The 27,868-nt window shown below is 44.8% G+C and overlaps 1 protein-coding gene across 1 annotated transcript in view; it reads right to left on the bottom strand.

The window, feature by feature from the left end:
• Positions 1 to 5,694: 5,694 nt before the first annotated feature.
• DPT (dermatopontin) overlaps positions 5,695 to 27,868 on the bottom strand; it is a 411,947-nt gene continuing 389,773 nt past the window's right edge. Inside the window, exon 4 of the mRNA XM_078656191.1 lies at positions 5,695 to 6,063. Coding sequence (XP_078512317.1) covers positions 5,997 to 6,063 — 67 coding nt within the window. The 3' untranslated portion in view covers positions 5,695 to 5,996. The remainder of the gene's footprint in view (positions 6,064 to 27,868) is intronic.

Raw genomic sequence — 27,868 nt, 5'->3', positions numbered from 1 at the left:
CAGTAGAATAGTTACTATTGCCTCCCGCATAGTGGGGGAAAGCTCTCCCACCTCTAACACTTCGGCATAGACCTCAATTAATTGTGGAATAAGTTGCTCTTTATAGGCTTTATAAAACACGCCAGTGAGCCCTTCGGTGCCAGGGGCCCGCAAGCCCTCCAGACTATCTATGGCCTCAGTGATTTCGTCTTTGCCAATAGGCGAGGCAAGGAATTCCTGCTGTCCCCTCTCGAGCCATACCATTGCAATTTGATTTAGATATTCTGTCAGGGAAACGCCAGTTGGCGGTGAACACGTGACGCAGAGTGTAGTATGACAAGAAACACGACGGTATATCAGTACCTTCCGTCACACAGGTGCCATCTGTAGTTTGGATCTGAGTAATGTATGTAGCGTGATGTCTGGGAGTGAGTAGATGAGCCAGAGTACGCCCCGGTCTCTCTCCTTCCCCATATACCTGGGCGCAAGCGTATTTCCCCAAATAAGTAGTCTCTCATTGCACCAGCTCTTGGGATTCACCCAGTAGCTTGGAGCGCTGATGTAACAGAGAGGGTCCTCCACCGTCAGCGAGCAGGCATCCAACTCCCGTAGCTCCTGTTCAGTTGCATCAAGGTCGCGGCGAATCGTACGCAGCACCCCAGACTGATTGGCTATACAAATACCCCTGATGTATACCTTATAGGCCTCCCATAGGTTGGCATATCGGGGCACCGAGCCAGTATTTACCCAAAAGTATTCCCCGATTGCGTTATGTATTTCACTTCTAAAAACTGAGTCCAGAAGTGCCTCAGAAGGGAAACACCAGGATGTGGACGGATGTACAAGAGCAGGCAAAGCAAGTGAAAGGAGAACCGGGTGAGTGGTCAGAGAGATTATGCGGCAGGCAGTCCACATCTTGCATGTTAATGAGTAAGTCAGGAGTGACATACCATCATCTATGTGAGACCAACTACCATGAGGCGCCGAATAGAATGAGTATCCTCGGGCAGCCGGGTATCCATGCCGCCAGGCATCCGTCAACAAGTGTGTGTGTATCAGTGCATGAAGCTCCTTTGTGGAGCTGGGTTTGGTGTTGTGTCCAGTGCCTGTGGTGTCCACCCCAGGCTGCAGTGTAACATTAAAGTCCCCCCAAAAATTATAGTCTTGTTTGGTATAGCAGTCATGTGAGTGGAGATTCTAGGAAAAAAGTCTGGCGCGACAACATTAGGGGCATACACATTTATGAACAGTATGTGCTGGGCACCTATAGAGCCAGCCACTAACAGGTAACGGCCCCCTGGGTCCCTGATCACTGTATGGGTAATGAATGGAAGTGTTTTGCGATTCAGTATACAAACTCCCCGGGAATAGGTGCTATACCCAGCAAAAAATCAGTTGTCTCCCCAGGCTGCTGAAAACCTATTGTCTGTTTTAGGGGCATGATGGGTCTCCTGTAGCAGTGCAACATGGATGTTGTGTCTGGCTAAGTATGCAAGCACCTGTCGGCCCTTACGTGGGTTTGATAGTCCTCTGACGTTCCATGTCTTGCACTGTAGTTTGAGCCCGCTAGGGCGCTCCCCGCCCCTTCCGACGCAGTACTATGCAAAGCAGTGTATATTTATAGTGAAGTGTGGATAGCCAGTGAATGGATTGGGCCATGACCTGTAGACAAAAGAACGAAACAGAGAAAACCAACCGGGTTTCCCTCTGACTCAACCCCCACCCATATCGGACATCTACCCAACTAATATCCAGTGAATCCCACAACATTCCCATTAAGGAGATACAAACTGAGCAAGGAAACCACCTTGCAACAGGTGCGGGTCTTGGGAGATCTCCTAGGGGGTCAGCAATGCCCTGAGCGAACCACGAATTTTGCTAACAGTACATCATCATTGTTATGCAGCTGTACTCATGTACTACTAAGGTAGCAAGCACGCCATTTATTAAAATAGAAGAGAACAGGGCAAGAAGACATAACATCAACCAATTAGTTAAAATGTCTGAGTTTGCGCCGTAGTCAACATCACCTCAAGAAAGCAGTGTGCGCCCTACCCCTCAGCCAGTGCCCCCAGTCTGTGAACGCATTTATGTCCCAGGGGAGGCGGGTCTTCCGGATTTATGACATGTACAATGTTCTGTTGCCTCTGCAGGTGTGTCAAATAGGCAGGTTTGGCCACCAAGCTGTACACGGAGGCGTGCTGGGAACAACATTGCATAGCGCACGTTCTCGCCCGCAATGTTCAATTGATATCGTTAAACTTGCGCCTAGCCCCCTGCACCATAGGCATGAAGTCCGGGTAAAACAAAAGTGTAATTCCCTGGAATTGTAAGTTTTCCATCTCCCGGCCCTTCCTTAGCGCAATGTCCCTGTCATGGTAATTTAGCAGTCGCGCAATGATGAGACGGGGTGGTGCTCCAGGAACCAATCTGGGGGCCAATGAACAATGCGCTGCTCCATTGCAAATTTGGTTGAAAAACTGTCCCTGCCGAAGAAGTCAGCCAAGATCCACTCTACAAAAAAATCCATAGGACCCATATTGGTGGACTCTGTGACCCCCGCAATGCATACATTATTGTGAGGCGATCACGATTCAAGATCCTCCACTTTCACCGCAGTCGTTTTCAGTAAGCACTCCACTCAATCCAGGCGTTTGCTCATTGCGTCATGCACATCTTCAATATCAGAGACCGCTCAGGACACCGGTTTACAAGCAATTAAAAGGCCCAAAAAGCCATGCGCCGTATACCCATTGTGCCGATGCATGGAAGCATGGGAATTCATTCCCTCGTAGCGCTCCGTATATGACCTCCATTCGTGTCCATTACTGCTACCAGCAGACAATGGGGGCCTTCCGCGGGCTCAATAGCTCCAGCATGGTGCTCTATTTCTCGGCAGGCATATAGGTTATGAAGGGGAGGGGGGGGGGCTCCCCATCCCCTTGTAGCGCTCACCATATCTGCCATTGCTGATTTCGCCAGGTGCCGGTCTCTCACCGCCACACTTCCGCAGGCCTCCGCTCCCCGGGCTCAATTGGGGGTCACGGTCACCTCCTACAACCGTGACCCCGTCCTCAGGTTCACCCGCGACCCCTGGCTTAGCAGGGTCTCCAAGGGCCACGTCAGGCCGCAGCAGCAGGGAAGCCATTCCAGGTGTCACAGGGTCACTTCAACGCCGCAGTTTCTCTCCGTGCATACCTGCCGTCTTCTGATTGGCAGTGCCGCCAATTAGGGCTATGCTCGCTGTGATATTGCGCCGATATACAGCTATATCAGCGTGGCAGCTCAGAAGCTTCACGGTCAAGCCACCATCTTAGTGCTTGACGAGGCCATGCCCCCGGGAGAAATGTGTTTTTAGGCAGGCAGCATGAAATCTATTTCAAGCTCCTGCAGGCCTAAATAAGCCCTCCATTACAATGGTGGGGGTGATCTTAACCAGGCAGATAGCACTTGTTACAGACCAAAATAGAATCAAAACTTTCACACGGAAACCACATTCCTCCAGTCAAGGTGCTGCCAACTCCTGGAAGTTGGTGAAATTACTTTTGCGGGATTACAACAGTGCTTGAAATGGGTGCTTAAGGACTGGGACAAGGAAGAGGGGTGCAATGGTAACTGAGTCAAGCAATCTCACAGAAGTGAGGGCAGAACTTATTTCCACTGAGCTGTCTGACCTTTTCACCATATCATTGGAGCTCAGAATGTCCCTTTCATGCTCCCTTTTGGAGATACCTGCCTCAACCACTGGTGTACTGGCGCTGAAATGCATTAATGTACAATAAAATGTATGTGTCTTAGAGAGAGGTCACAGGTAGGGAAGACGAAAACCTCCACTCAGATGCGGTGGTGACGTAATCTACCTTTTTAACTTTCCATGCAGAACAGATTTTGATTTGCGTCACTGCCAAACTGTGCTCTGGAGGTGAACTAAAATTATTGGGCAGATTGCATACCCAGTCATGTAAACCACTTGTGCTTGGTTGCTCATGCCCTTATAGGTAAGGAAGCAGCCCCGGGAGGTATAGGTTGGCACATGGAATTAGGACTGAGTGCCTAGTAACCAATCAAAATGGTCACAATAACATGAAGACCTTTTGATTGATTGAAGATTGGCCATTTGATTGTCCAGTAGGACTGGTTGAAACATCAGGTTTTTTCCCAACAGTCCTTATTTGGGGCCAAATTTGTTGAAGAATTGCACCTCCCTTTAGCCACGCAAAGGGAGGCAAGGATGAAGCAACTCTTAAGTTAGATTTATCAAGCGATTCAAGGTCACCTTGCGTGGCCCTGACTGGCTTGATAAGTCTGGTGTAATGCAACACAGCTCTATGTTGCGTTCCTCTGCCCAAGGTAGGCGTTCCATGGGTGGAGCGTGGGTGTTCCCACACATGCACCCATGGATTTTGGCGTATTCCCAGATTTACCATTACTATTAGACCAGGGAATGCATCAAAATGCTCCGCCTAACCAGGTAAGGCATAACGCAGTGAAATATCTTTATTTCTCCTCGTTTTTACCTCTTTCTATATGTACTGCATTCTGCAGCACACATAAAAAGAAGAAAATGCCTCATGGGAATATTTTTGTGCAGGAAGGTGTCCCTTCCTGCACAAAAACAATCCTACTTACAACACAGGCCCCCTTGCACCATGGTGCAAGGGTGCTTGCATTGGCGCTAGGCGGCTGACAGGAATGCGCCACCTAATGATAAATACGGGAAACATCCTTTACAACGCAACCATTACATCGCACTACACTTACAACGCAGTCATTACATCGCAACATCCTTTACAACCCATGTCACTACAACGCAGGCATTACAAAGCATGACACTACATCGCATGACACTACATCGCATGTCACTACAACGCAGGCATTACAATGCATACCATTACAACGCATACCATTACAATGCATGGTACTCCTACACTATCCAAAACTTTCCCTACTGTTGCCCCCCCTGGAGTTAGAATAGTAATTTTTACCCCTATACTATCCAATACTTACCGTAAATGCAATGTAATGGTATGCATTGTAATGGTATGCGTTGTAAAGGTATAATGCGATGTAATGGAATACGTTGTAACGGGAGTTTCTAAAAATGCGATGTAATGTCATGCAATGTAATGGAGTGTGTTGTAAAGGATGTTGTGAAGTTTTTTACTGCTTTGTAAAGGCATGCATTGTAAATGTATGCGTTGTAGCGTCATACATTCGATAAATACAGCACATTCCAGTCCTTTCTCTATCACGCAGCACACTGCAGCGCAATGCAGCAAGGTGGCTTGCTGAACTGCATTATCTTTTGATGAATATGCCCCTAGGTATCTTTTACCAATGAGACCTGGTCTCTAGATTTAGATCACTCTGGCTCAGAATGACGCGGCAGCTTTAAGCACGAGCTGATGCAGGAACATTTGGCGGGGTTGCTAAGCACTGGAATATGTAGTAGTCTCTGATCTGATGGGGGTTTCTGCCCATTATCTGCCTGTGACTTTTCTATCTTGTGAGGTAGAGATGAATCTTGAAAAAGGCAAATTCACCCAGAGAGTCAGTTGCAAACACCTTTGACAGAATAATTTGTATTTATCCCACTCCCCTGGTCAAATCACTCAATATAACTTCACACTTTTCACTCTCATCATCATATTTAGGATAATTTTAGTGTCTTGTATAAACTGACAAGGGGTCGGGGAAAGGAACACCAAAGAGAAGTAACATCATTAAAGTGTATTTTATTCAAAAACATAAGTAAGATTTTTAATACTTACAAAAGCTTTAAAATGGTACATTAGGATTGATAAAAATATCAGACATTGGAAGTGAAGCACCTACATTTAATTACTAAGAGTGAAGCAAATGTTAGTTATAAGCCATAGACAGAGAGAACATATCCAGAGACAAGATACAGTGTCAGGTTTCAAGTTCAGGAGTTAGAAAAACTGAAGGGTGGTGAGTACGCTGCGGCAGGAGGGGAAAGGCACTCTTGATGGCTTTTCGCTTCAAGCTGGTCCTTTCTAGAAGTTTTCAAATTGGCAGTCAAATTCTGTCATTCTGCAAATAATGTATTTCCATTGACGGTCCCTGTCAAGCAGAAAACAGGTGTTAATGTAGACAACTAGCCAAGCTTTTCTGGCAAAAGAAATTAGAAACGAAATTTAAAGAGTGAGAAAACAGGAAACACAAGTACATTCCAAGAGCACAATGAGGGCCTCATTAATGGGTTTTTGCCGTAGCTCCGCCTACCATGCTGCCGCGCTGCCCTACGGTAAAAGAAAAGGGCAGGAATGCGCCGTATCAATCAGATATGGCACATTCCTGCTTTTCCCCTACGCCGGTGCACAATGGGGTGCCGTGCACCAACGCAGGCAACTTTGCACAATGGTGCAAGGGTGCCTGCCTTGCAGGGTTGATTATTTTTGTGCAGGAAGGGAAACCTTTCCTGCATAGAAACAATCAGAAGAGGATTTTTCCTCTTTCTATGTGTGCTGCAGAGTGTGCTGAGGAAAAACGAGGAGAAATAAAGGGGCAGATTTACAAGCCCCTTGCGCCGCCGGTGTGCCACGTTGCGTGATGCACTGGCAGGGCAACCTGCTGCGTGATATTTACAAGCACACGTGAAGCCACCCTGCGTGGCTTCACCTGTGCTTGTAAATATTGCCCCTTTTCATGCAACACATTGCGTGTTAGGGGCGTGACATGGGTGTTGCTGTGGGTGTTCCCACGCAATACCCATATCCAGTGATGAATTTCCAGATTTACGAGCAATGGCAATTCTGAAAATGCGTCAGAATGCTACGATGCGAGGTGCAATGAGGAGAAATGCTTTAATTTCTCCCTGTTTTTTCCCTCTGTCAATGTGTGCTACATTCTACAGCACACATTGGAAGAGGAAACCACCTCAATTGATTGTTTTTGTGCAGGAAGGTGCCCCTTCCTGCACAAAAACAATCATCGCCATGACGCAGGGATCCTTACACCATGGTGCAAGGGTGCCTGCGCCAGCGCAGGGCAGCAGTGTGTGCGCCAGCACAGGGGGAAGCACAGAGATGCCACAGATTGCTGTAAATATGTTTCATCCCTGTGCTTCAAAACTAACGCAGCATGCCGCAGCAACCTGACTTACAGCACCGCGCCGTGCTAGTTTCTTGTAAATCTGCCCAAAGATATTTCTCCTTGTTGTGCTTTGCATATGTTTTTAGCACTGCCTCAGGTGCATGATTTCACGTATATCTGGGGCAATGTCAAAAAGCCATGGATGTTTCTGGGAACACCCCCATTAACACCCTTTACGCCAAATAAAATGTTTTAGTGCTGCCACGTAAATATGGAGCAGGCCCCTGCGCCACGGAACATCACAAAAAGTAACGTTCCAGCGGCGAAAGGGTGCACAGAGAGGAGAGTACTGATTGCTATCACAAGGGCACGGCGACAATCAAAACTCCGGGCCCCATCACCCATTACACGTGTTGTCATGAGCTCTGGCAGGTAACAGAAGTCGGGTTTATGACTAATGTGAGAAGGCCTGATGCTTGACATTTTCATCCTTGTCCTGCTGAAGGCAGGCAACATGTAAGGGCAATAAATCAACCATAAATGGCAAAAAACATGCGGAAATTGGTGCAGAGACACTGATTCCTGCATTGTATTCCCCATTTGTCAGGGGCAATTGCTTCTGCTATTGATACTTCTGGGCGCGCGAATACCTTTGTTGTTTTGCCGGAGCCCACAATGATGATTGATCTCATTGTTAGCAAAGAGAATGCCTTGGCTTTAACTCTGACCCTGGGACGTGTCTGCTGGAATGTACTCTATGTGCTGATGGCTTTCCGCTCCCCTAAGCTCAGACTGAAATGCTTCCAAGGAAAGAATGACTTGCATGAATCCCCGCCCGGTCCATCTCTCAGTGTCCTTCGCTCTCTTTTCTCAAAGGCATTCACTAAGATGTTCTATTTAAGGCCCTGGTGACTATGTATATATGTGTGTATGTATATGTGTGTGTGTGTGTGTGTGGGGGGGTGTGTGTGAGTGTGTATGTATGTATGTATACATACATACATACATATATATGTATGTATGTATGTATATGTATGTAGTATATGTAGGGCAGACTTCACTTCGTCTCTCTGTTGTACTCTCCCTCCTACCCCTTTACTCCACCCACTTTCCCCTTTACGCTCCATTTATCCCTTCTCGTTGCTCTCTTATTGTTTTTCTCATTGAGAACTAGCCACTTGATTGATGCCAGGTGGAGCTACCTTATAGCTATAGAGGAGATGGGCTGGGGACTTCCCCCTTGGCCGTCACCTACCCAGCCGGACTTTGGGCAAACTCGCCTTCGTCTCTTCATCCATCCTTTTTCCCTCCTACACCTTTACCCACCCCCTTACCCTTTTAAGCTTCATTCATTCCATCTCCCGACGCTCTTGAAATGTTTTCTCGTAACTGATGTAACTTGTAACTGATGTAATTTTGTAACTTTTGGTTCCTTATGTAAAGCGCTCTGATACCTCCGGGTCTAGCCAGCGCTGTATAAAACTCAAATAAATAAATAAAAATAAATAAATACCCGGAGGTGTCTTGGCGCTAGTTAATGTGTGATATTCTATGTACACTTTACAGGTCACTGGATAGCCTTTCGCATCTTGTTATAAAGCCCCCACCCAACACGGCTGTCCCCGGAGAAGAGTAGTACGGTGAATCCTCTGAGTAGATTACAGTCTCCTTCTGGACTGACTGGATTTTGACTTGTACACGTGTAAGCCCTCTCGGGACTTTATGGTTAGAGTCTCATCAATTCTATCACCGCATCATCGGCTCCATTTGAGTGTCAGAGGATTCCTCTCTTACAGTTCCGGAATAAGGAGTATCATCCCTATAGCGCGGCGCATAATGTTTTGCTGTTATCATAGATGCCTTTTATCCTATCTAGAATGGTTGCCTTTTATATTGAATACACTTATTACTATATTCTATTAGTTTGCTTTTGAAGCAGGTTCTTCCTGTGCTAATTGCATTGAGAGCTGCACCTGCTGATTATCCACCTGTTGCCCTATTGTCTTCTCATGGAGGAAACCCTACAGTGTATTATTCCACCAGTTCCATTGCTAGTGCTTCATACCCACCAAAAATTCTGCAGTCCTGTGTTCTGGTGGGATGGATTTACCAGACTCTCCTCATCAGCAGCAGAGGAGACTCAATCTTTACCCCTTTGGTCTCTTCATTACTTAAGGGAGATGATCCCCGGCAGGTCCCACATTCAGGACACCTAACTCTCCTAGGGATCATACCTTTGTGATTGATGGTGTTTGCATGTATTATAGCCATGCAGAAGTCTGGCCAGGAGCTTCATTTGGTGCTGTGTATTCTGGGCGTTAGTGTCCTGGGGAAATTGAGATAAGAGTGAGTAGGAGAAGGCCTGTTCCACACATTTTTCACCTCGCCCAATTTGGACAATGTGTTTCTTACTTCAGCCAGGTCCCAAATCTCTACCTGAAGTATTTTTGCTCATACTTGACAGATTGCTGCAGCTGTGGGCACGCAATGCAAGACTGACAGGTTAAGTTAACATGCCAGTACATCTGCATTTTCTTCCAGTAATTGTTGGGGGGCTTTATTGTACCTGATACATTCTGACTTTTTAAGGTATACCAATTTCTACTTATGGGTAATCTGGAACCTTAAGGGAAATACTGAATACTAAAACACATGTGAAGAACTCCTTAGTGTGATGCATAATACTGCCTCAAATACATGTTCTCACCTCCCCCTATGGTTGTCAATGCACTACAATGCCAGGGGTAGAGGAAGTGACATTACACACTCATGGAACAATGATAATATTCAAGCATGGTCTGGTTATAGTCACTGGATTCTAGAAAGGAAGATCGTGGAGGCTGCATTTTCCTTACCAGCCCCCAGTTGTTCCATTAACTCTCTTATTACCTGGTTGCACCAGCAAGTGTGTAACATCTTCAAGGGTATAACACAAGGTGTCTGTCATCACAGGGTATGATACTGGCGTGCACAACTAGGCAGACAGGAGTCTCCTGTACTGCTTCAATTTTCATTGCCAATCTCAAACATGAACTCTTCTGTTAAGTCAACAGTGGGCACACTTTGGAAAGTGTCTGCTTTAATTTGGTGGTGGAGGGGTGTAGCTCCATGGAGTGGTGTTTGGGGTGTAACAACCCCGATAATAATGCATTCTTGGCTTGGTAGTTGAGTCAGGGACCCTGAATCGGGTAGGCTATCTCTGTGTCGGTTTTTCTCATCATGAGCTAAGAATGAAAGACAAAACAGTGATAATTGATATAAATGGGAGGGGGAGGGGGTGAAGAGGAAGATAGAGAGAGTGGAAGAGATACCCATCTGGGGCCATAGCATACATTGTGCCTGATGGGCACAACTGGCATATGCACCCACCTTGTGTACCCCAGGGGACAATGGTATTACAGAAGGGGGTTTCTGTAATACTGATACACATTATACATTAACAATAAATCATGCAAGTATGCAAATCAATGTACAAGATGTGTTTAAAAAAACTGTGAGTGTTACAAGGTGTAGTACTTCAACTTCAACTTCAAAACGACTTTATTTCGATTCATAACGAATCATAAAAAGCACGTAGACATGAAATACATAATTAAGGGGTACAGTTACAACGGATTGCTGTCACTGTTAAAATAGAACAATTAAAATATTTACAAAATTTAAAAAAATGCAGACATTTTTAAATAATTCCATCGGGTATTGTCAAAAACTGATAAGTTATCTATTTCCAAAACGTTTTTTAAGACGAAAAGCAGCTACCAAGAAGTTAGCGACACTAAACATAAATAGTGGTGAATCTAACTTTTTTAAGTAAAATAGGGCAGGCTTGATTTGGACGAACCCCTTGTTCTTAAGCAATGGAACAATATACTTTTTCCTGGGCAAATCATATATACCACAGAAGAACATAAAATGAGCAGTGTCCTGCAGAGAAAAACCATCACATTTGCAGGCCGCTAAGTCCTCTGGCTTGGCCCATGCCTTCGAGTCATTTAACAGCAAGTGAATCTGGTTAAATCTTAGTTTGGTTAATAACCAGCGATGTAATGGAATAGACACTACTGTTAAATAAGTTTCAATTGCCGGTGTAGTTTTGGAAATATAGTGCTCCCTCACAGTGGGTTTCGCAAGCTCACAGCTCTCCCGCTCCATTTCTCTCACTTTAGAAAAAGTCACTTTGAACCATTCCAGGTCATTCTTAACGATGCAGTCTGGTTTATGGAAAAGATCTGGGCGGCCCAGGGAAGTTAGTGTTTTTTTAATATATGCTAGCCACGGGATATTTTTCATATTGTCCAGAAGTAGGCAGTCTCTCATAATTGTGTGGTTCAGAGTTAAGTTGGAGTTCAGCCATGTTTTTAACCACATCAAGATAGGGGATTGTTTGATGATGTCACTGATATACCCCTGGCCTAGTTCCATATGGACAGAAAAAGTGGCTGTAGATTGAGGTAATCCTAGTAGCATACGTAAGAATCTGTTTTCTTCCATCTGTATTGATTCTATATTTTTGGAATAACCCCAGATGGAAGCCCCGTATCTTACTACTGAGATTGATTTCGCTCTGTAGAGTGCCAGCATTGCTTCCGTGGGCTTACCTCCCAGACGTTTTGAGAAGCCGACAATGGCGGCTGCTGTTCTTTTCATGGCATTGGTTTTGACAGATATTTGAGGTGCCCACGTGCCCTTATCGTCGTATACTACCCCCAAGTAGGTAAAAGTTCTCACATTGGAAATAGAAGTATTAGCACAGTAGAAGGTCTTCATGTCCTTATTTTTTCTGCCACCTACAGCCATAACATGGGACTTGTCTGTATTGATTTTTAAATCAAGGGAGGTCATAAAGGCATCGAAGGATGTCAATAGTCTTTGTAGCCCAAGAGGAGTACGTGCCACGAGCACCGCGTCGTCCGCGTAAAGGAGGACCGGAGTGGTCAGTCCACCAAAACGCGGGACGTCGAGTGTTGCCAGCTCCAATGTGGATTCAAGGTGGTTAATATAAAGTGTAAATAACATTGGGGCGAGGATACACCCCTGTCGCACCCCTCTGGTAGACTTAAATCCAGCTGTACAGGCTCCTTCCTGTGTCATCCTGATGGACGCTTCTAGGTCCCGATGAGCCTCAGCCAGAAAATGAACCAAGGTAGGGTCCATCCCCAATTCCAAAAGGATGTCCCACAGCCTGGACCTATTCACTAGGTCGAAGGCTGTGGACAGGTCCATGAACCCTAGGTAGATTGATCCTCTGGATGCCACTGTATATTTGCCTAGGATCAGATGTAGGTTGAGGCACTGATCCTCCGTCCCTCTTCCCTTACGAAACCCGTATTGGGCATTTGATAAGATGTTATTACTGGCAGCCCATTCGTCGATCCTTGCCAGTATCACTTTCCCCAAGATTTTGAAAGACGAGTCGATAAGTTAGATGGGGCGGTAGCACCTCGGGTCTCCCCTCTGGCCTTTCTTGAAGATTGGAATGATGGTGGCGTGTGACCAGGAGACAGGCAGGCTATGTTTCATGGCGGCGTTGAAGACATTGGTCAGGATGTTTGCCCAAAAGGAGACGTTGGCCTTGAACATGTCGGCTGGGACGCCATCTGGGCCTGGCGCTTTCTTCCCTACTGTGTTGGTTATGGCTTTTTCAACTTCTACCATATTAAAGGAGAGTGCTGGCTTGAGGGGATTAGATTTGAGGATAGTAGGTGTTTCACATATTTGGTCACTCCCATAGATGATTTTAAAATGAGCTAACCAATCCTCCTCACTGATGTTGGCCTCTAGGATATCATTCGCTTCTCCAGAAAACAGGGGATTGTTTATAATAGCCCAGAAGCTAGTGCTGTCTCTTAAGGTGGCCTTTTCCATTAGTGAGGCCCATGCATCCTTTTTAAGAGCTTCTTTACGTTCATGAATAATGTTATAGTATTCTTTTCTTAGTCTGGCAACTTCCCTTCTGTCCCTAGGTGATTTTTTTAGTTCGTTCAGGAGGCAAGTGTGTGCTTTCGAGCAGGCTTTGTTGAACCAGCCCTTGGTCGATCGAGTCTTTTTCCTGGGTTTAACTGTGAGTTCATCAGAAACTAAAGCACACAAGGTATCAAAGGCAGTGATTACATCCTCCCCCTGTTTAGAGTTGTCTTGGCAGATATCTAATTCATTGCGGGCTTTGCTGTTTAGAGTGTTAAAAAACTCAGTTGGAACTATTTTGGACCACTTCAGCCTTCTTCCTTGGTCCGTGGGCCGCACAACCTGCGCGGGCATTTTTGTTGTTCCCTCCTTGAGTAGGCCCGCAGAGCAGGCAAGCTCAAGGATGACTGGGTTGTGGTCACTAAACGCAGCCACAACTGCGTTGTAAAAGACGACCCAACTTAATAATCCAGGGGAAACAAAAATGTAGTCAATGATGGATTCGGAGTTTCTAGCACTGTATGTCATAACCCTTTCACTGTAGGCATTGAACCCCGGTTCATAGAGGTCAACGTTTGCAAGGAGGTTTTCTAATGCCAATCCTTTGGGGTTGTGTTCAAAATGTTGGTAATCGCCTGAGGTAGGGCAGTCAGTGTCTTCAATGTGGCAGGAAAGCCTACAGAGATGCGTGTTAAAATCCCCCATAATTATAATGTGCAACAAAGAGGTTTGACGTTCTTTAAAATTAATCAAAAAGGACTGTAGGGAACAGAGATGCTCAGTGGAGTGTCCATCTACTACAGAATTATAAAAATTAATAAGGATATATTTATTACCATTGGCTAAGCTGATCTCTAGACACAAGAAGTTGGGGGAGTTAGTGGTTATTTGTTTAACAGTTCCCGCCAGTTGGACAGTAGTCAGGATCATAAGGCCCCCTTTGTCCCTTCCACTGGCAGATCTGGTCGCTGGGACAAAGTAGGATGTGAACCCCGGAACCCAGAAATTGTTGTTGCGGTCCCAAGTTTCTTGCAGGGCTATGATGTCATGTTGGTTCAGAAGGTTCAGCCAAACACTGTCCTCCCTTTTTGAGCGAAGGCCGGCTATATTCCAGCTTATGAGTTTAGGCTTTCTGCTGGGAACTCCTTGAGGGGGACAGTTCCCTATAGATTGTCTGAGCATAGGGGTGTTAATGGCTGGGCGTCAATTATGTTCAACCGCCTGAGCCAAGGGCGTGAATCTATTATGTAGGGTTAAAGGGCTATTAAGGGACATTGGTTTGTATGTGACCACCTTATGATTATTCAACCTATTAATCGTGGACCAGCTATAGTCTGGTTCTGGTCGAGTGTTAACAGGATGTGAGGGCAAACTAGGTGTCCTATCAAATCCCCTGCCTTGGTCATAACCTAAGTTCAAGTAAGGGTGAGGTTTAGGTATAGGATAGAAAAAGCCCAAGGGTACTGCACGGGGCCCAGCAATTAAACCCTCTAGGGGTGAAGCATCCCAAAGTAATCTGCGGGCCTCTCCCGGATTATTGAAGTTGATTATCAAGCAATCTCCATCAGTAGTTTTGTTAGTTCGCCCAATCCAGCCCACCCGCCGAACAGAGACGATGGCATTGGAAACTTCATTGTCTCCTGAGCAGGTCGAATTTGCCCAAGACTTAGTCCTTGCTAACAATTGGGGCGGATGTTCTTGTTCACCTGACTTAAGTGGGGGAACATTTACCAAAATAGCTACAAAAGGAGCAGCCTCGGGAGGTAAGTTAATAAAAGGTTGACGAACAGGCTTGGGTGGGCTAGGTAGGTTCTGTTGACCTATAGTAACAGGAGTAGCAGGTGTAGTAGTCACATGTCCTTTATAGCTCACCAGAAGGATTACAAATTATGAGCTGGAAGTAACAAAAGGATCCTAATGTTAAAAGCAGTAACCCACTTACCTAGCTACATAAAATACAAATCTGTCATCTGCATATTACATGATCTGCTTTGCAAGAGATATATTAACCCTCTATGCTACTGTTAAACCTGGCATCTTTTGGTGTGATTTCCCCTATCTTTTTTGCTTCTGCCTTGCAAATATCTCTCAGGGTGCAGTGTATTTAAAAGATAGGTCATGTACTTCTGTGTTTTACATGTCATGGTAGTGAAATACTGCTAAGTTTGTTTTTCACTACAGTGAGGCCTATCTCTCTCATGGGTTAGCATTGGAGCTGCCTGGTAAGATTTTACAACTGCATCTTCCAATTGGGTGCTGATAGGATCCTCGCTCAGCCCAACGCTCTTCAATATCTACATGAGCCCCTTCACCGCCATCGCACGCAAACACAACATCAACATCATCTCCTACGCCGACGACACCCAGCTGATACTCTCCCTCACCAGAGACCCAGCCACCGCCAAAACCAACCTACAGAAAGGAATGAAAGACGTCGCAGAATGGATGAAGCTCAGCCGCCTGAATTTGAACTCAGACAAGACGGAGGTCTTCATCCTCGTGTGGTAAATAAATAAATAATACCCTATTTTTGACTAGACAAATATCATAACAGATAGCTCAATAAATAAGAGTCAAGATTCGAGGTAGTAGGAGTTTCTGCAGGTTTATTACAGCATAAGGACAGGATCAGGACAACCTGCATAGGAACAGAATGGCAGGGCTAGAGTGGCCCGGCAGCTGCCGGGGCTGGGTCTGGGATGAGCGCGCTAACTTTTAATAACAATACACGGGCATATATACATAGCGCGAACATATAGCATTACATTGCAGTAGGCGTAGCAGTGGGTGGAGCAGAAGGTGTGACGCGTAGCAGTCGCGAAAGATAACAGTAAAAGTAGGTGTAACTGGGCGTATACATAGACATGTGGTGCAGACGTAACAGAATATGTCATGAATGGGGCGGAAACATTGGAGGGGGCTACCTAAGGAGCCGGGACCTCTAACCTGGTGGTGCGCGTAAACTGGCAATGACGTATCACTAGGAGAAGCTGGGGGCTATGAACTCTGTGCTAGGAGCAGAGACTAAAGTCTGGAGGGTCGGAGCGACATGTACCTAAACCCTATCTAGTATCTGATGTTTAGGGAACATGTTGATATAAACTAGAAGTCATGAGGGGAAAAGCTAACTTGACTCTAAGACTGGACCATGCATTATTCTACATGTAGTGCGTGATGAAGAATATTAAATGACCAGTAAATACAGTATTTCTCTAACATGGAGACGTGAAGGCTAGACAATGACGGAAACTATTGATGCAGTTCAGTAGCTTAGGAATGCAGAGAAGGAGGACTAAACTGATAGCTGGAATCATAACATACTCTTGGCAGACTCAGAGGCAGAGCCAAGCTGCACCGGGCACTGTGAGGCAGGAAGTAAGTGAAAGGTCGAGGATACAGGTGGGGGCTGTATCGCTCCTCAACGAGGCTTCAGGAGACAGGAGCTGAATCTAGTGTCCGGGCCCTGTTGAGGCCTGGAAACGGGGACTTTATAATGAAATAACGTGCACACTGGGGAACGTGGCAACGTAGCTTTACATAGGCCTGATATTCGTAGTATTCACGAGAACTGGAAACTGGCATACTAGAGGTGGACACAACTATAATTGCGTCATTAATCGGACATGGGGAATAACATATGCATATTGGTCATGCACACATAACATATGATGGATGAGGCGTAGGGACACAGAACATGGCAAAATTTACTTTTCCACATTCCCTCCTTGTCACTACGTTTCCATCAGGAAACATCAATATTCATGATACCATCTATCATTTCATATAGTATCATTTGCTCGTCTCGAATTGTCTTGGAACGGGATTTAGAACGGGGCTTGGGACTAGGAATACAAGAGGTAGCACAAATGCCGCAAATCGCAGGGCCACATTGTATACAGAGGCAGCAGCTGAATATGATCGCTATTGCAATACCTAGAAAGGACAGGACTTTCCATCCCCAGGCGGAAATTATATTCCAGAACCAACCGGACCATGTCCAGGTGCCTGGATTTTGGTGTAACAGATGGGCAATTTTATGAAGTCTGGTTATAGCTGAATAAACAGACGGCGCGTTATTAGGAATGAAAATGCAGCAACTAGATCCGAGAACTCTACAGGCCCCGCCCCTATCGGCCAGTATGACGTCAAGGACGAGACGATTCTGTAAAACGACAATTCTCATAAAGGATTGCTCTTCGGTTAAGTTACCTAGAGCGGAGGCAGTCTCATCTACTACTGCTTCAAGGGTTCTTGTTAACCTACGGATTAGCTTACTATTTACAACTGTACCTAAATAAGGGAAAACACCTTTATCTATATCAATGAATTGTTCTGCAGCAGTTTCAGTATAATCGACAATCGGGAGGTTTCTCTTGTGTCTAGTATGTACTAGATGTGTATTTCTATGATAGTCAGGTGGGGCTAGAAAAACTGGTGGCAGTAGGAAGGCAATGTAACAGGTTCCCTCCCAATCGAGGGGCAGATGAACATATGCAGTTTGACCACAAACAAAATAAGAATGACGTGAAGCTTTAAAATTAGATTTCCCACTGTCACTATACTTGACAATAGTAGTACAATCACTATGTCCTACGTGTACAGAACCATGACTACGGACACATAATTCGCCTTTGACTGGTAGTACTGAAATAGCAGGTGAGTCTGGAGTAGTATCAGACTGGACATTCAGGACCATGAAATTCGACGAATAATTACCTAAATTATACACTTCATTTTCTAGATCTAAACCTGTTCTGTGGGGGAAACCTTGCTTGTCTGGGAAACATGTACTGTTAAGAAAAGACATATCTGTTGAGGAGGACGTTAACGTGGACCATGCTCCACACGAACCATTATGTGAGAATGGATAAGGAAAAAGTGGCAGAACTCCCTTCGGTGTCTGGAAAGGGGGGAGTCGACCACACACCCAACAATTAGTGGCATTGCTGGTCTGGTGTGAGTAATGTAACATACGGATAAATGAATTGTTACGCATAGCGAGGCGGTAAGCATATTCGTGAGGAGGCAGATCACTAAACGTGTGCTCTACTGTAACATTAGCAGACTTATTTACATGAGGAACTGAAAAATACAGGAAAAATGCATAGCTGATGCAAGAAATCATAATGCTGATGAATAATATGAAGCTTAGAAAAATGATACATTGAATTGAGCTTTTGACTAACTCTCTCACTATGGGGGTCTATTTTATACATGTCAGAAACAGCCTAACCGTTTCACCTAGGGGAGGACTTATACAATCAAACTGACTGACTTATTTTACTAGACCGGAGCTTTAACTTATACTCCTGCTGCGGAGTTTTCTCTAACAGGGAAGGGGTTGTGTCAATGTCTTTTGCGGGACAGTCCTTAGGAACAATATTTCGGCAGTCCTTAAAATCCTGGGAATCTTTGGAAATGTTTTTAGAAACGGGTTTTAATCCATTGAAAAGTTTTACATGAGAAAGATGTATCCATCCTTTTCGGCCTTCCAACTTCACGGCTGTACGGGTGGTGAGGAGGACCTGACGGGGCTCCTTCCAACGAGGTTCCAGCGGACTTGATCTGTCAAAGTTTCGGATCATCACCAGCGAACCTGGAACGATTTCATGCGGTGCCACCTCGGTATTGTCTGGAAATGCGGCAGCAACCTGTGAACGACATGAGTTGAGGGCAGACATCAAGGAAGCTAGGTAATCTGTCAGCATATTACATGAAACATCAGTAATACTTCGGGGTCTAGGAGTACCCCACATGTTAGGGGGGCGACCGAATACGACCTCATACGGGGACAGACCTGATCTGGAATGTGCGACCATGCGCATATAAAATAAAGCGACTGGCAGAGCTACTAGCCAGTCCACACCTTTTTCTTTACAAACTTTGGCGATTCGAATTTTCAGAGTCTGATTATGTCTCTCGACTAGACCGGCTGCTTCAGGATGGCGTACACAATGGAACTTCCACTGGTACCCTAACAAAAGGGAAACGTGCTTCATGAGTTCAGATGAGAATGGCTGACCGTTATCAGAATATACGACTCTAGGGAGTCCATATCGAGGGAAGAATTCACGAACCAACTGCTTGGCAGTGGTCGCGGCTGTGTAATCTGGGACTGGATATGCTTCTGTCCATCTGGACAAAGCGCATACAACTACAAGGACATACTTGAAACCTCGACATCGCTCCATCTGAATATAATCCATCTGGAGGACTTCAAAAGGGTGGTCAGGGGGCTGGAAACCACCTTGTTCCACCGGGACACTTTTACCTGGATTAAACTGACAACATATCATACAGGTACGGACTTTCTGCTTGGCTGCAGCTCGTAAATGCTTGTTGAACCAAATGTTCTGGATACTGTCTAACATGGCTTTTTCTCCTAAATGTGCTGGACTATGTGCGGTATTAATAATGACTTGAACCATAGAGTCGGGGAGAAACCATGTGGCTCTACCCTTCGTTAACCATCCTTGATCTGTCTGGACCCCTCCTTGTTCGGACCATTTCTTGATTTCATCAGAAGTAGCATGTAACTGGATATCTACGACCTCTTGAGTAGGGTCCTTAATTGTCATACATGTAGTCGGATCTGGAGTATGTGTCATGTTAACTGGAATGTCTGGAGTCTGTGCTGTAAGCTTGGCTGTACGATCTGCTAGATCATTACCTTGGGAAATAATGTCAGTAACTTTCGTATGTGCTTTGCATTTCATGATAGCAATGGATGTCGGTAAATGTATGGCATCTAACAGAGCTTGAATAAGGAAACCATGCTGAATCTTGGTTCCATGAGAAGTCATGAAACCTCTCTCTTGCCAGAGCACTCCGAAGTCGTGTACAACTCCAAATGCGTAACGTGAATCTGTGTAAACATTAACTTTCAGGTTCTTGGCGTGTATACAGGCTTGTGTCAGAGCAACTAGCTCTGCTGCTTGAGCGGACAAGGTATCAATACGGTGTGTTTTAATAACTTCAGTGTCAGTAGTCACTGCATATGCGGCGACTAGTTCTCCTGTACTAGTTCTCATACATGAACCATCCACATAAAGTGTCAGGTCAGGATCTGGTAACGGAATGTCTGTCAGGTCTTGTCTTGGCTTTGTCGTAATGTTGACTACTTCCACACAGTCATGTGTGTCAGGATTTGAATTAACTGATGGTAACAGTGTAGCAGGATTCAGGACGTTGCAGCGTCTAATTTCTATGTGTGGCTGAAACAGTGTCAATTCATAACCTGTTAAACGTGCAATTGTCAAGTGCTGAGTTTGTGTTCGGTTTAAAAGAACTTCTACGGAGTGTGGGACTTGTACTGTCAGGGAGTGTCCTAAAACTATGGAATCACTTTGTCTGATAGCTAGTGCTGTGGCTGCAACTGACTTGAGGCACGCAGGCAACGCCTGGGCGACTGGATCTAATGTGCTCGAAAAATAAGCACAGGGCTTGTATTGACCTGCTTGATCTTGTGTGAGAACAGATAATGCTGTACCTTCACGTTCTGTGACGAAAAGTGTAAAAGGCTTACTGTAGTTCGGTGTAGCTAGAACTGGAGCTTGGCATAGGGCTTTCTTTAACTCGTTGAAACTAAGTGTATGTTCAGATGTCCAAGGAAGAACAGTCGATACGGCTGCCTCCTGTGTCGTTAACTGTATCAGTGGCTTGGCTAGAAATGCATACTGGGGAATCCATTGTCTGCAATAAGAAGTAAGGCCGATAAAGGCACGCACCTCCTTCTGGGTTCTGGGCTGGGGAAGACTCGCTATCAACTGGATACGGTCGGGTGTCAACTGCCTACCCCTCTTGGACAGCAAGTGTCCTAAGTAGACCACTTGCTGGACACAGAATTGAAGCTTCGAAGGGGACACCTTGTGCCCCATCTCGGCTAGGAAATACAGAACTGTCAGTGATGCCCGCTCGCAGTCACGTTCAGAACGGGCTGTGATCAGTAGATCATCGACATACTGGAGCAGGGCAGTGTCAGTTGGCATGTGAATATTATCTAGTTGTCTCTTAAGTGCTTGACTGTAAATACTAGGGCTTTCTGTGAAACCTTGAGGAGCGCGTGTGAACATATAGCTCCTTCCATTTAAACAAAATCCGAAAAGAAACTGGCTGTCTGGATGAATGGGAACACTAAAAAATGCATTCTTAAGGTCTATGACAGTGAAGAACATGGCTTCGGAATCAATAGCTGTTAACAGGGAAGAGATATCTGGGACAACTGGGTACTGTGGAATAATACATTTATTAAGTTCTCGTAAATCAATCACTAATCGATATACTGGAGGTGTATTTGGATCAGTACGTTTCATGACTGGAATGATCGGAGAATTACATACATTGGAGTCAGTTTCTACAACTACTCCTTGAGCGATGAGCTCGTCTATAATTTTGGATAAGGCTGCTACAGCCTCGGGTGGCAATCTATACTGTCTGATTCGTGGTAACACTACACCTGGTTTTAGAGTCACACGATGGGGTGTGATTTGCATGTAACCTACATCAGTTGGACCTTGCGCCCATAAATGCTGCGGAACATTAGACAGTCTTGAATCAAAATCTCGTAATACATAGTGACCCTTAAAGTCACGTAGGAACAGTCGTATTCCCTCTGGGGAACAGCATATGACTGCACCCAACTCTTTCAGTGTCTTAATGCCTAATAGATTTTCTGGACATGACTTAGTAAGTAACAGATCAGTAGTGCGGGACAATGGACCTACTTCTAAAGTAACTGGCTTAGATATCTCGTTAACGATAGGTTTTCCTGAAAATCCAAGGGAAACATTTCTTGAGCCTGAGAGCGGAGCCCCTGGAACTTCGGCATGACTAATTGTGGTCCTACTTGCCCCTGTATCAATCAGAAACTTTCTGTCTTTCCCTAATACTTGACTGTGAACATAGGGACCTTCTTGATCTACAGGTATCTCGATGAGAGGCAAGCCTACCTCCCTCTCTAGGCTGTTTCATGAATATGGCTGGTACTCTGGATACTCAGACTGTGCATACTGGTACATCTGCGATGTGACATGCTGTGTTGCAGCAATAGGCTGCGGTACTGTAACTGTCTGTTGTGCATTCTGTGGCTGAGGAATCTGTGAAACTTGTTCTTGTCTAGGCGGACGTGGTCTTTCTTTAGTCTTACCAGTAGCTATGTTGTGTTTCAGAACTGCACACTCATTTATAAAATGACCTGGCTGTTTACAATAATTGCAGTTCCCTTTAACGGGAGCTGCAGGATGACTGGCTTGATTCGGACCCCTCTTCTGACTGTCTTGAGGAACAGATTGTGCAACTAGCACTTTCATTTTCGTATCTTTCATACGTTTTCTCTCGTGTTCTTGCTCTTCCCTGATTCTATTCTGGTGATACTGAAGCATCTGGAGCATCTGGGACGGAGTATTTGCTTGCCAGGTGCTTTCGACTTTCAAAACTCGATTTTTAATTTGTGGACTTGAATTCTCGACTAATTTAGTAACGAAAAGGTGAGGGTATGACTCACTACTTGTCTTGAGGCCACTGTTAATACTGAAACATTTTTCAAACCTAGAATAAAAATCACTAATATCTTCATCTTGTTTCTGTTTACAGGCTGAGATTGCATCCCAGTCTTCTTTTCTCGTTGTTAATAATCTGGGTAAAACTTGTATTAATAATTCTGGTAATTCTTTACATTTATCTCCAAGACCGGTACCTGGTACTCGTGCCTTGTCTTCAGCTTCTAGAGCTGTCCAATCGATCTTTTTCTCTCCCACCTCCCATTCTTTTTCCTTTAGCTTTTCATACACCCCTGCGGGTAGCAGAACTTTTAACATTTTAATGATATCTGGGTAAGTGTATTCTCCCATACGGAGCATGTCTTTTAATTCTCTATGGAACCCTGCTGGATCTTTGTCATGACAGGGAATTAATTTCTTCATTTCAAGGAGTTCCATCTTTGTGATTGGAGTGTATACAAACACTCGCTGCATTTCGCCACCCGTTCCTTTAACTGGGTGGACTTCTCGTAACGGATTCTGTCTGTCTATATAGAATGATTTACTTTCTGGGGGTGAGACATGAACAAAATGCGGGTTCAAGAACGTTTTATATTTGTGACGCTGTTCTAGAATGACACTAATTAAATCGGTACCTAGACCTCTCCATTTGTACTGGAGTAACTCGTTCAGGATATCATGTAACGGACCTGGATCAGAGTGCTGACCCTCATACAGAGTAATGAGGTGCTGAATCATATACATACCCACCAGTCGCTGCTCGGCTGGGGGCAATTTCAGAAACATTTGTGCCACTATTTCGTCTGGAAAAGTGGTAGAATCAGTAATCCATCGGACTGCTGATCGAACTAGTTCTTGTTCATGCATAGTACTTAATTCACTGTAACCGATTCGTGATCTCAGAATGTGATCGGTAGCTTGGAACACTTGTTCTAGAGAACCTTGTTCTGGTACTGAATGATGGAAAATAGACTTGGGTTCTAGACGTAAATGGCGATCTGGAAGTCTAGTTTTTCCTACATACGCTATTCTGGCGGTATTCTCGTCGTCTTCCTCTTCAGGATCGGAGATACTTTCTTTCTCGCTTACTTGTGCTGCTTTACGCTGTTCGTGTATCTTTATTATTTCTTTACGGATTTTCTTGTACATACTTTCCATGGCACCGACGGTCTTGTGCTTACCCTCGGCTATATTATCACTCCACCTTGTCAGGATTCTCATTTCGGCAGAATCTTTAGACGGGTAATCTTGTTCTCTTATTAGACAATTAATCAGAAACTTTAATATCATGAGCTGGATCTCGGCTTTCCTTTGAGACATGGCTTCGTGAATACTTTCTGGATCATCCCCTGTACGGATGAAACGATATATTCTGTCTAGATCTTCTTTCATATTCGGTAAGGTGACTAGATACTCGGCCACCTTTCTTACGCGGAACGAATATAAAACCATATTATCCTCGCCTGGGACTGGATCATAGACACATTCGGCAAGGGATTTTCTTATTTCTGCTACAGTCTGATGTCTAGGCGTACGCTGTGACGCTTGTGCATGTAATTCGGCTAACGTTAAACGCTTGTGTGGCGGCGGGGTTTGAGGAGGACCTCCTCCTGCGGCCCCTAAACTAGAATCATCGACGGACATTCTTCGTGGCGGAGCGGGAAGTTGAAATGCTGGCTGGACCGGGGGTACCGTAGCAGGTACTCCGGTGTCTGGAAGAGCGGGAAGTGCCTGATTTACAGGGACTGGCGGAGCGCGAACAGGATTTGCATATTCTGGGACTGTGTCGTCCAAATAGGACGAAATAAAAATATCAGCAAGAAATAGAATTTTACAGTACCTACGGGACTCACCCGCGCAGATCATTGCGATCCAGGAAACGCACTTGAACAAACAAGAGATTACAGACATACTTAAGAAGCTCAAATGGGTTGACACATTTATAACTACAGATCACAACACTAGCATTCGTGGTATAGCCATAATTTTCAAAAAAGCGGCAAGGGCCCAGATCACGAGCTGGGAAACAGATTTAAGCAGTAGGTGGCTGATAGTTAAAGCTCAATTACATTCGAAGGATGTTACCATCGTCAGCTATTACGGACCTAACCAGGACGACCCTTCTTACTTAAACATCCTGCAGAACCACTTGATTACTTGTTCCGATCCCATAATATGGGTGGGAGACTTTAATCTTGTCCTAGATCCAAAGCTAGACAAATCTCCCACTTCTAGAGCGGTCGTTCATAGTAATATGAGGGATACATTGCTCAGATGTATGTCGAACCTTGGCCTAATAGATCTATGGAGACAAAGGTCCGGCAAGGTTTTGGGAGTCTCTTACCACAACTATAAATACAGACATAAATCACGAATTGATTATGCTCTATTTAGTCGATCTATCAAAGACCTGGTTAAAAGTATAACATACCTCCCTCTACACTTGTCAGACCACTCTGCCATCTTTTTCTCTGTAAAATTAGATCAGAAACCTACCCACCATTCTTGGTCTTTCGACCGTACAATTCTACTGGAGGAGGAGGAGAAAGAGTATCTGACGCAGGAAACAGCTTCCTTCCTAGACCAAAACTTAGGTTCTACCTCCGTGGTTATAGTATGGGAGGCTTGGAAGGCCTTCATCAGGGGGTGTATTACAGGGAGGGCCTCATACAGGAGAAAGAAATACGAAGAAGGAATAAGAAATATAGAGCAAGAATTAATTCTTTTAGAATCACTAGAACAGCTCCCCTCAGATAATCAAGAGGAGAAAGTCGAATTAAAAGCCAAGCTAGACACACTATTGCAGGAGAGAATTAATAAAAGATGGCAGGCAAGTAAACTTGCACACTTTGAATATGGGGAATCTGCAGGAAAACTGTTGGCCTGGAAAATTAAAGCGGACCAATCAAGAAATTGTATTAAAGAAGTGAGGGTCACTGGGGAAGCTAACAGTAGGTCAACAACCACAGCCATAGGAGAAGCTTTTAGGGAGTTCTTCCAGAACATATACACAGAGGATTTGAATGTCAATGAGGATGAAAGGAACGAATGGCTGAATAATATAATCCTCCCGGAACTGGAAAGTTCCCAAACAGAGAATATAGATAAGGAGATCACTGAATTAGAAGTCTATAACACCATTAAGCAATTATCACAGGGCAAAGCCGCGGGACCAGATGGCCTCCCTGGGGAATTATATAGGACACTCAATTCCACCCTTACCCCTGTCCTTACAAATCTTTTTAATGACATAATGATCAGAGGGCAGACACCACCAAGCTCCTGGGGGGAAGCCAATATAGCTCTAATATTAAAAACTGGCAAGGACCCAGCCGAATGTGGATCATATCGCCCAATCTCGCTTCTCAATAATGATTACAAGATTTTTACTTCAATTATGGCTGCGAGATTGGGAAGCGAGATTGGTTCGATCATCCACCCTGATCAAAAGGGGTTTATCAGAGGTCGGCAATTGGCTGATTTAACCTATGATTTGGTGGGAGCCTCGGATATTGCCTCAACCTTCGGCCTACCCCTGGCTATCATGACCCTCGACGCCACTAAAGCGTTCGATAGGGTAAATTGGGCATACTTAAATTTAATAATGACCAAATTTCACTTGGGACCCAAATTTTGTAGGACTATAGGCTTACTATATAGCAACCCCAGAGCATCTCTACTAATAAACGGTACACGAACAGTTCCTTTTAAAATCAGCCGAGGAACAAGACAGGGTTGCCCCCTGTCCCCCCTTCTCTTTAATTTATATGTAGAACCGTTTGCACAATCCATTAGGGAGGATACCAACATCCCACATTTTAATTTTTCGGGCTGGGAAAAGAAGATTGGCCTCTATGCCGATGACATTCTCATATACACAACTGATCCTACATTGGCATTTCCCATCATTATAAAGAAAGCGGAAAATTTTGGGAAATTCTCTGGTTACGAAATCAACGCAGGAAAAACCGAAATTATGGTCTGGAACATTCACAATTCTCAACTTCCGACAAAATCCTCAATGAGGTACCTTGGCATCACAATAACTAAAGATCTGGATCACTTGGCTCAAAACAACTTAGCCCGTATTTCCCGAGAATCCCAAATTCTTATGAAAGCCTGGTCTTTTCTCCAGCTCAACATTTATGGGAGAACTAGCCTGATAAAAATGAGTATTCTCCCGAAATTCACTTTTATTTTTAATTCCATTCCATTAATTTTTGACACCAAGCAGCTTGCAAAATGCCAGCAAAACATTAACTCATTCATTTGGGGATATAAATCCAGCAGATTAGCTTGGAAAAAGCTGAGAAGGAGAAGAGAAAAAGGGGGGCTCGCTTTGCCAGACCTAGAATATTATGCCTGGGCATTTCATCTGACCCACTCTAGGATGTTACTTAAGCTCCCCTGGGAAAATGCAAATGGGCTTATGTACAAGGCAATGTTATTGGGTTCGGACCTTCCAGTGAATGGTTTTCTCTTCAAGTTCGGCCACCAGAAGTTTTTAAAAAAAATTAGACTAAAGACACTATTGAGTAGCTTAAAAGAATGGTTCCAAATAAAATCTAAGATCGGGATAGGACACTTATCCGAACACGCCCCAATTTGGGACCTACCTGGACTAGCACCACAGGAAGCCAACACAGTCAAAAGAATCCTGCTGGACGCAGGGATCACAAAGTGGGGGGATCTGCTGATGGAAGGAACAATCTTGGGCTGGGATATCTTCAAGCTTAAAGTAACATCACCACTCTCCTGGATAGTATATCTACAAATAGGAAGTTGGATTCGAACTCAAATTAAGAAGAAAGGAATGATGGGACAGGAAAGCCCTCTCGAGAATATCCTAGTGGATAGACCGGCGGGGAAAAAAGAAGTTGCGCTCTTCTATTGGCATATTATAGAGGATGGAGAGCGAGACTTTAACCTCCCGGAAAAACTTTGGGGTGCTGAGGGAGAACCAGATAGGGGAGATATTTGGGAGGAATCTTTTATCCTCCTCTATAAAATCGTCAAGCCAGCATGGCTGAGGCGCAATCATTTCTTCACACTTCATAGAGCATATTACTCTCCTAAACGGTTGTCGAAATTCCAAACAGGGAAGTGCTGTAGTAAATGTTCCTTACCGGCAGCGTCAGACCTGCATATGTTCTGTGACTGTCCGAGTATTGCCACCTTTTGGCATGAAGTTAGAACAACACTCGAATCTATTCTTAGTGTCACTATCCCGTGGTCATGGTCTTTGGTCATCTTCGGATTAAATCATAACATCAAGGGATCAGAGAGAGATTTTCTGTTTTATGCCATGTTACTGGCTAGAAGAGAGATCTGTAAAAACTGGATTAACATAAATCCCCCAACGCATGCAGAGTGGCTGTCTTCATTATACGCAACCTCAAAGATGGACTTAATGAGAACATGCAGCCCTCGAT

Source organism: Lissotriton helveticus, chromosome 8 (genome assembly GCF_964261635.1).
Source record: "Lissotriton helveticus chromosome 8, aLisHel1.1, whole genome shotgun sequence".
Lineage (NCBI taxonomy): Eukaryota > Metazoa > Chordata > Amphibia > Caudata > Salamandridae > Lissotriton > Lissotriton helveticus.
The sequence above is the reverse complement of the archived record's forward strand: the minus strand, read 5'-3'. Positions and strand labels throughout refer to the sequence as shown.